This window comes from Pteropus vampyrus, unplaced genomic scaffold (genome assembly GCF_000151845.1).
Source record: "Pteropus vampyrus isolate Shadow unplaced genomic scaffold, Pvam_2.0 Scaffold499, whole genome shotgun sequence".
NCBI lineage: Eukaryota > Metazoa > Chordata > Mammalia > Chiroptera > Pteropodidae > Pteropus > Pteropus vampyrus.
Window position 1 is genome coordinate 224,242 of NW_011889280.1, and position 9,159 is coordinate 233,400.

Sequence of the window (9,159 nt, forward strand, 5' to 3'; positions counted from 1 at the left end):
TAATCTGACTTAGAAGATTATAAAAATAATTTACAGTTGCTGCGGTAGAGAGGCTTCTGCAGGGCTGGGCCTTTGGGTTATCCGCCCCAAACATAGCGCACGCCCCGTCCCCATAGTCATATGTGAACCCATCTCACACGCACACACGCGCACACACACCCCTCGGGCCTAGGAGAAGGCTCCCTGAGCGGGGCTGGGGGTGTCAGCTGGCCCCCTGCCCTAGCTGTGACTCCCCACAGCCCTGCCTCCGCCCTGGAGACCTCAGCCCTCCCACGGGGGTCCAGCCTGTAGCGGCCTCTGTCTTGCTTCCATGGGACCCCACAGCAGCACCAGGCTAGAACCAGGTCCCCGGCCTCCAGCCACCCCGCGCCTTTCTTATCTCCCAAGAGCCGCGTTGACTCGGTGCCAGGGGCGTCACTGTAGGAAGGGAAGGGGCCGGTCCTGGTTAATCCGGAGGGCAGGTCGGGCCGAGAGCGGCTGTGGGATTAGGCTGGGGCGGGGGACACGGTGGCCCTGCAGATGTTCCCACAGAAGGGGACATGTCCCCTAAAGAGTGGGGCAGGGTCCCCTCCGGCTCATGCATTTGTTCTGAGCACTGGCCGTGGGCCCTTCATTGTCTGGGAGCCGGAGGCAGAGCAGGGAACCAGCAGTGTCGGCTCTGGGACGCTGACAAATCAGGCCACAGTCATTAAGCACTATGAAGAAAGTCCGGCAGGGTAAGAGGACACATAGTGACGGCGGGTGCTCTTCCCCGTGGTCACAGAAGGCCCTTCAGAGGAGCTATATGGGAGCAACCTGCAGGAAGGGGGGGGCAGGTGGACAGCAGGTGCGAAGGCCCCGTGGGGAGTGAGTGAGGAGCAGCCGGGAAGCCAGTCCGTGGAGTGAAGTCAGGGAGGGCCAGCGTGTGGGGGGGTGACCCCGAGCCTGTTGGGTCCCAGGGGCCCAAGGGAGGGAGAATGAACTTTAAGAGCGATGAGACGTGGTCGGAGAGTTTTAGGCGAGGCAGGGATGGGGAGAAGGCGAGAAACGTCCAGTTTACACTTTACGAAGCTTGTTCTGCCTGCTGGAGAGAACGGACGGGAGGGACGAGGGCCGGAGGAGGGAGCCCGGTGAGCTGGAGGCCAAGGCTTCTGGGCCGAGCCGTGGCCGATGCGCTGCCGGGACTCACTGGTCCACAGGAGCGCGGCGGGAAGGGCAGGAGCAGGGAGGCCCGGGCCGGGGCCGTGGTCGGGACGAAGGTCCACGGGCTCCCTGTGTGTTTCATGTTGGAAGACGAGCCGGAAGGAACCCAGAGCATCTTTCCCTGGACCTTGTAGGGTTCAGGCAGGAACCAGATGAGTCCAGGCAGGTGTGACTGTCCTGAGGGGGGGGACGCTGCCCCTCCCCCGGGGGGCGGGGCCGGAGCTCAGCACGTGTCCGTAACCCTCCCCCATGTCTCTGCATGTCACACAGAGCGTGACGCCTTCGACACCCTGTTCGACCACGCGCCCGACAAGCTCAGCCTGGTGAAGAAGGTAAGGACTTTTCCACAGCGCGGGCTCCACGCTGGGAAGGTGGGGAGATCGTTTGAAATCTCTGCAATGTTTGCCACATGGATTGAAGTGTAATTATAGTCAAAACGTACCTACAGTGCATAAAATTAGCACCTTTTAACTCCACATCTCCGCTCCCTGGGTGTCTTCCCGCCGCCCACCCGCTTCTGCTGAGTGAGCGAGGTCCCCAGCCAGCGGTGGGCGTGGGGCTCTTTCCTGCTGGAGCCTTTTTTGCAGTGTGGGAATGTTTCTAAGCATGTTCACCTGCTGGCTTTCGCTGGCCTCATTGCCAAGCTGCATTCACGAACTGCCCAGCAAACGAGCCTTGGCCGGCACAGCTGTCCTGCGTGTGGACGTGGCCCATTTGCCCGTAGGCAGGAGGAGTGTGAGGGACAGGCCCCCGACATCAGCCCAGGCAGCCTGCTGGTAAACCTGTGGATGGAAAAAGCCTCGAGCTTCGGGGGGCATCTGGCAGGAAGGCTTGTCCTGCGGGGGGAGGCGAGGCTCGCCCGCTGCACGTGGACTTGTCTGAGCGCCTGCAGACAGCTTACTGGGGACGGCCAGACGGCTGTGCTTCCAGCCTTCCTGCGAAACCTGAGGAGTGATCGTTTCTGTCCGAGACCCAGGAGAGAGTTCTAGAACACTGTCCTCAAACAGGTTTCTTACCGCAGGATTGCTCAGGGTCTTTGATATACTAACATGCGTGGAATCCTCCAAGCAGCTCAGTAAGAAGCGTTTTTTCCCAAACTTGTTTGTTGATAGTGACATTTTTTGGGGATAGAACACATTACCTTCCTGGGGGACCCGTTTTTGGAAAATGATGGTCCAGGCTGGGACAATGAGATGGTTAGTTTTTGGCAGCACTTTGCAAAAGGCCAGTGGAATGGTCCCAGGGGCCCTAAAGGGCGGAGCCGTCTGAGCCTCCTGAGGTCATGAGGGACACACCTTGGGGCCTCGAAGCGGGCCCCACTCCCAGCCCAGCCATGCCTGGCCTGCCCACTTATCAGCTGTGTCACCTGCGGCAGATTATACTTGTCTGCCTCAGTTTCTCCATCTGTCAAGTAGGTGCAGGCAGTCCCCACCACGGGGAGCCGTGACAGTAAAGTGTGACCAGGTGTGTGCACGGGCCCAGCGCACGACCAGCCACCGGTGTGGAACGTGACATCGCGGGACGTTAGCTTCCGTCTTTCAGGAGATACAGCGCTCATTCATTTTTCGAAAAGGCATTTCGGTCGCTGGGACCCTAGCGATGAACTAGACAAAATCTTTTCATTTGCCTGACAGCTTCCTGCTTCCAGCCTGGCCTCTCCCCACACCCACAGTGAGAGTTGCTGTGTTAGGGGCTCATACCCCAGAGTAACCTCAGGGGGGTCCTGCCCACCTCTCCAGCTGTTCCCGGGGTCACCCCCTTCTACTCTCTCCCATCCCACCCACATCCGGCCCCGGCATCTGGCCACGGCCTGGAGACGCCACAGGGTCTGCACATAATGTTTGCAGAGTTGGGCACCTGCTCCGCCCGCCCCGCACCCCAGCCCGGCCCGGCTCGAACGCTTCCCCACAGGACTTCCAGGGAGCCACACGCCTCTCCTGGTCACTCAGCCACCCTGCCCCGTCGCCCGTTTCGCACGCTCCGCCATAGCTCTCGATTTCTCTGTCGCCTCCCCTGGGCGTGCGTATGGAGGATTAGGAATGTCGCAGGCTCTCCAGGGCACGCCTCTGTCCCGCTGCCTCTGCGTCCCCAGCACCGGGCACAGCGCCTGGCCCGTGGTAGCCGCTCTGCAAATTTGGAAGGAGTGAGGAAGTGACATCATGTCCGGAGGTGGGGTGGGTGGCGTTGCTGATGGTGATGAGGTTTAAGCTCCCCCTAGGAAGCCTGGGTAGAACCGGCCGTTTGCAAGGGGCGTGGCCCAGGCGGCCTGTCTCCTGCACGTTTTTTGTCATTCAGGGCTACGTCTAGGACACATGTAAAAGTTGAGCTCTCTTCCGCTGACAGTTCCATCCTTCTGAAGGGCACGGGTGTGTCCGCGTGTGCGCACACGGGTCGACACGGGTCGGCACGTGGAGTCGCACCTACCCTTCTCCAGCTGGATGGGTTTCATTATTCCGTGAAAACCAAAGGCCACTGCAAGAACATCTCAAACATGCGCCTTCTGTTTCGGTGAACAGATGAGGACAGCGTCTCACAGAGCCAGCGATGGCGCGGGTCGATCCCGTCCCTCGGGGTGGTGGGGGGGCTGACTCTCACGGCTCCCGTGTCTCTTTGCCTTGACAGTCTCTCATCACGTTTGTGAACAAGCACCTGAACAAGCTGAATTTGGAGGTGACGGAACTAGAGACCCAGGTAAGCGGCGTCCTGGGCTGAAGGGCCCTCTGTCCTGCGTTGCTGGCAGCCAGCGCTCGCTCTGATCCCGGGAGGGCCCTGTGAACGAACCTGGTGCCATCGCGTTCGTGACAGGAATGCCCGCCCGGTGGCTGAGATGGCTCCCGCGCCAGCCCCCTGGCCTCTCTCAGACTCTCTGCCTTCATTTCTCGGGGCTGTCGGAACAGAGTGCCACAGACAGCGGCTGAGATGGCAGACGTTTATTCTCTCACGGTCTGGAGGCTACAGGTCCCAGCGTCCCCAGAGCTGGCTCCTTCTGAGGCTGAGAGGGGAAACCTGTCCCGGGCCTCTCTTCTGGCTTCCGGGGGTTTGCTGGTGACCTTGATGCTCGTGGGGTCGTAGGTATAGCTCCCCGATCTCTGCCTCCGACTTCGCGTGGTGTTTTCCCCGCGTGCACGCCCGCGTTCCAGTCTCCCTTTTTTGTCAGGACATCGCCATGTTGAATCAGAGCCCACCCTCCTGACCTCATTTAATTGATCACCTCAGTAAAGACTTATTTCCAACAAGATCGCATTCACGGGGACTAGGGGCTACGACCCCACACACTTTATTGGGAGGGGACACAGTTCGACCCATAACACCCTCCGAGATGCCATACCGCCCCCGCATACGAGCCTGTGCACGTACAGGCCCCTCGGTCTAGAATGTTCTGTCCCCCCGGCTTCTGCTCTCGGCTGCCGTCCTCACCTCGGAGCTGTGGCTGGCACGTAGCAAAGTCTTGCTGGGCATCCCTCGCGTGCCTGTGCACAGGATGCCATTCCTGCAGTAGGTTCGTAAAGTACGGTTGAGCCTTGAACACACGGGCTTGAGCTGGACGGGTCCACGTATACGTGGATTTTTTTCCCCAGGAACTATATCGGAAGCGTTTTTGGAGATTTTCTTGCCGGCGCCAAGCAATCCTGTTGCTGCTGCTTTATCAGTGCATGATTGTTGCACCTGTCAGGGAATGTGAATTTCTCTTTCCCATTATCTTCTCGTTTTCGATATCGAGCGCTAGTAATACATGTCACACCTGCAGTGTGTTGCGTCACGTAAGGGGATGTCGACGTCGGACATGATGACTCTTGTAAACAGACGACGCTGACTCATGGCGTCGATAAATACAGCACAGCAACGTGAATGTTTCTCTTTCTCATGATTTTCTTAACGTCTTTTTGCTGCCTTACTTTATTGTAAGGATGCGGCATACACTATGTGGATTTTCGGCCCCCTCGGCCCCCTCGGCCCCCTCACGGTGCAAGGGTCAGCTGTATATCCCCACCCCCACTCAAAATGAAAGCAGCACCGTGAAATATGTTTTGAGCACTCGGCGAGCGTGGAAGACAACATATCATTTCCCCAGGATTAGCTGGGGCTGGACTTCTGAGCTTTGTGTTCTCGGATCAGCTCTAATGCACAGCTGATCCTTCTTAAACCCTTGGGTGATTGCGTTCATCCGTTCTCTTTCTTTAACTTTTCTCATTTGCTTTTCTAATTAAAAAACTAATTCAGGTTCATTGCAAAAATGTCTGAACAGGCTGATAAGCAAAACAAATAAAAATCATCTGTAATCCTGTCACCCAGAGATCACTGTGCTGGGAGGTTTGTTCCAGACCTTTTCTCTACATCGATAGCTGATCGGGAACAGCGTGGGTCTGTATTTGAAAGCCGAATGGCCCGTTTTTAATGGGTGTATTTGTGCATCGTTTGCAACTGCATTTATTATTTTTAGCAGTTTACTGATATTGCACAGTTAGCCTCTGCTTCTTTGCTGTTTGCTGTAGTAACGGTCCAGAAGAACTAACTGAAAAGTCAAAACTTTCTGTTCTCCCTCCCGACGATCATCCTCCCCAGGGCTAACACTATATCATGGTTGGATGTATATTTTCCTGGATATTTTATATGCATACGTGTATTTTTAAAATGACAGTGGATCGTACTGTACAGCTGTTTTGTAATGTGTGTTTTCTTACAAATATGTTGTGGGCGTCTTTTTGTGCGTGTGTGTGCGCGTGTGTTTCTGTCTCGTCTTTTCTCTGCGGCCTGGTCTGTCTTTCTGTGTTTGTCACTTTCAACAGCTGCCTTCTATTTCATCGAAGGCTGCTCTGTGTTCCATTAAACCCATCCCTCATGATGGGGCGTTTCCCGCTCTTGTAGACAGCAATGCAGTGAGCATCTTCGTGCCTCGTGGGTTTCCTCAGGATCAACCCCTAGGAATAGAATGGTCGGAGCAGAGGGAGTGCCGCTGAGGGCCCGGAAGGAGTGACCACCGGAAGCTCTCGCCGCAGGGCTGAGAAAACACTTTCCCGTACCTCCCCGTGGCAGCTCCCAGCTGTCGCTTCTCAGAGGAGCCCACACACCAGTGTTCGCAGCAGACGTCTTAGACTGAGACTCCAAACTTAAATTTGCATTAATATTTATTTACTCAGTGGCGCCCATGTTTTTCCTATCACTCTACTATATAAAGTAATATCCTAAAAGTGTTTTTAACCACCGGTTCACCAGAAGGCATCGTGGCCGCAGAAATGCAATTGCGATGGAATCCGGTATTTTTATAAATACGTTCATCATCAAAGTCAGAGACCCGGGTTCAGATTCCTGCCCGGAGGGTGTGTGTATGCATGCGTGTGCGTGCGTGTGCGTGAGTGTGCGTGTGTAAGGGTGCTGTCTCTCCTTTTTAAAGCCACTTTTGTCTTCCGGGAAGCCTCCCAGCTCTGTGTTACGAGCCAGTTACTTAGACTGCCTGGCTTTCTCTCTACACATGGAACTGCAGACTGCAGACTGGTGAGGCTTAATGGAGAAAAATGCATCTAAAGGTCACTATCGATGATGGAGACGGTGGTGGTCGTGTCTCGGGGAATCCGTGGGGATTTCCGAGCTAGGCGCACCCCTGAGCAGGACCCCCTGCTCTGCGTTTGTGCAGATGGCACACCCCACTCATTGTGGGTGAACCACCACGCTCTGCTTGGCCCTCACTCTGCCGGGCGCCCCCTTTCCTTCCCGTGTCTTCCTCCCTTCGGTTCCCATCTCTCCCACCGTCCTGTGACGTGGTGGGCCAGGGGTGGCTTAGAAGGTGCCACGGAAGTGAGCAGACTCTCTGCCGGTCTCGGCGTCTGGGTGCAGCCGCATCGGGTGGTGCGGGTGGGGTGTCTTCATTCACGGGTGACCTCTGGTGGTCTGCAAATGCTCGGTGTGGACGGGAGGGCCAGTGTCTTGGGCACGCGGGCGTGCTGTCACTGGGGGAGGATGCCAGTGCCTTCCGCCAGGGTGGACAGTGAACGGCTGCCTGGGGCACACGTGATTCTGGCTTTAAGGGGACGCGCGAGCAGTGCCTTCACGACACGGGAGCACGAGGCTCATGACACGCGGGCCGCGGGCCGTTTACCCGTCAGATCGCGTCAGACCACCAGCCCCGACGCCCCCCACCGCCCACCCACCGCCCACAGGTCCCTCTGCTCCCGGCGTGTGTCTCAGCTTCCCCTCCGTTCCCTGGGGACAGCGTGTTGTGCTGTTGCATGTGTGCGATTTTGGCTTCTCATCTTGAAATCGGGGGCCTGGCAGCCCGCCCGAGACGGCGGAGGGGGCGGTCATTGTTTTGAGAATGAAGTGTCCTCCGTTCTCAGGTTCTCCTGTCACCCGTGTGGGTCGCTCGTCTCAGGAAGCGAAAGGCCTCCTGGCGCCCCGCGCCCCGCCCCCTGCCCCCCGCTGTCCAGTCGTCCGGTAGAACTTTCTCGAAGGACAGACACGTTGTGTCGTTGCACCGTGCAATACGGTGGCCTCTGGCCACCCGGAGCCACCAAGTGCTTGACATGTGGCTAGTGTGGCTGAGCTGATTCTGCATGTTGGGTAATTTTTAAACAATTGCACTTTGGGCGTTCTGGAGATGGGTTTGCACGACCGTGTGGATGTGCTTGAGCAGACGGAACCGGAGCCACTTACAAACGGTTAAGATGGCGAATTTCACATCGTGCGTAATTTACTACAGCAAAAAGGGATAAGTCTGCAGCATTCAAGGAAAGCCGTTTTCCATTTCAATAAGCTCAGGTGGCCAGTGGCTGCGGACTGGATGACGCGGCTCCAGCCATTGGAGGCTCGGGTCCTCACGCGTCCTCGCCCCGCAGGGGGCTGTGGCGAGTCCGGGCCCCTCAGGGACGCCGTCTCTGTCCTCCATGGGGGTGGCCGAGGCGTCCCTCCCCCTCCAGAAGCTGCTCTGCCACCTTGGACTCTAGCGCTTTGTCTGCAAAAGGAGCAGCTATGCCCTGTCCTGGCTCATGGGACAGGGGGCCGTCTGCCAGGGAGCAGAGGCTGTCGTCCTCGGTCCTGGCCCCTGCTGCGGGTAGGAGGTGGTGCTGGGCCCAGTGGCCGGAGAGGGGCTAGGGAGCTGGAGCAAGGGCTGCAGTCTGTGGGGCTTTCCCCCTGGCGCCAACCCCGCTGTTCAGGGCCCAGTTGGGATGGACACTACATACTGGGTACACACAAAGGCTCACTGTCACCAAAGCTTGAGGACGAGAAAGCTTGTCCTGTGCCGTGAGCACAGTGAGAAGGTGGCACTTGGGCAGCTGACGAGTGAGCAGGACAGGGCTGCAAACCCCGAACCGAGGCACAGGGCCATCGCGGGCTCGGCTTAGTGCCGCTGACACCGCTGGAGCCCTCGGTGTGTGCTGGGTGCTCCCTGCCCACCCCATCCCTGATCTGCACTCCAGCCCTGAGAGATGGGAGCCCGTGTCGTTCCCCAAGCCGGCAGTGGGGGACGGGCCCCGCGGCCGGGCGGTCTGGTCCCGTAGCTGTGGTCTAGCTCCAAAAGCACACGGTCACGTCTGGTCCCGGTGTGGCGCTTTGCGCCCAGGCCCCGCTCCTGGCTGCAGGTTCTCTCACCTAAACCGGACATGCGCTGTTTTGCTTTAAAACGTCTTCATCCTTCTGAGTGGATGCATCGTGCTCCCTGAGTCACGCACCAGAAGCATCACCGCGTGTTCCTCTGTAGTTTGCAGACGGCGTGTACCTGGTCCTGCTCATGGGGCTGCTGGAGGACTACTTCGTGCCCCTGCACAACTTCTACCTGACCCCGGACAGCTTCGACCAGAAGGTATGTGCGCGTCTGCGTTGTGGGAGCGCGTTCTTCACATGTAACGTGGCACGGCACACGGGATCGGTTAGGCGGAACCCTTTGGGAAATGAAAAAGCCATCAGCTGCACCCGGCACAGCCACAGGTGGGGTGTTCCCTTTCGGGTCTTCCCCCAAGACGAGATCGTTTTAACAATTGTGGT

General features: G+C 57.8%; 1 protein-coding gene and 1 long non-coding RNA gene across 2 annotated transcripts in view; both read left to right on the forward strand.

The window, feature by feature from the left end:
- The window catches only part of LOC105307463, a gene marked incomplete at its 5' end in the record, with an annotated part of 49,416 nt that overhangs the window by 38,880 nt on the left and 1,377 nt on the right, over positions 1-9,159 (forward strand). Inside the window, 3 exons of the mRNA XM_023524841.1 lie at positions 1,453-1,514; positions 3,805-3,873; positions 8,876-9,157. Of these exons, the coding sequence (XP_023380609.1) occupies positions 1,453-1,514; positions 3,805-3,873; positions 8,876-9,157 (413 nt within the window). The remainder of the gene's footprint in view (positions 1-1,452; positions 1,515-3,804; positions 3,874-8,875; positions 9,158-9,159) is intronic.
- Positions 3,881-5,835, forward strand: LOC111732853. Its single transcript, XR_002777741.1, has 2 exons — positions 3,881-4,681; positions 4,761-5,835. It is a non-coding gene; the product is annotated as an uncharacterized LOC111732853 (long non-coding RNA).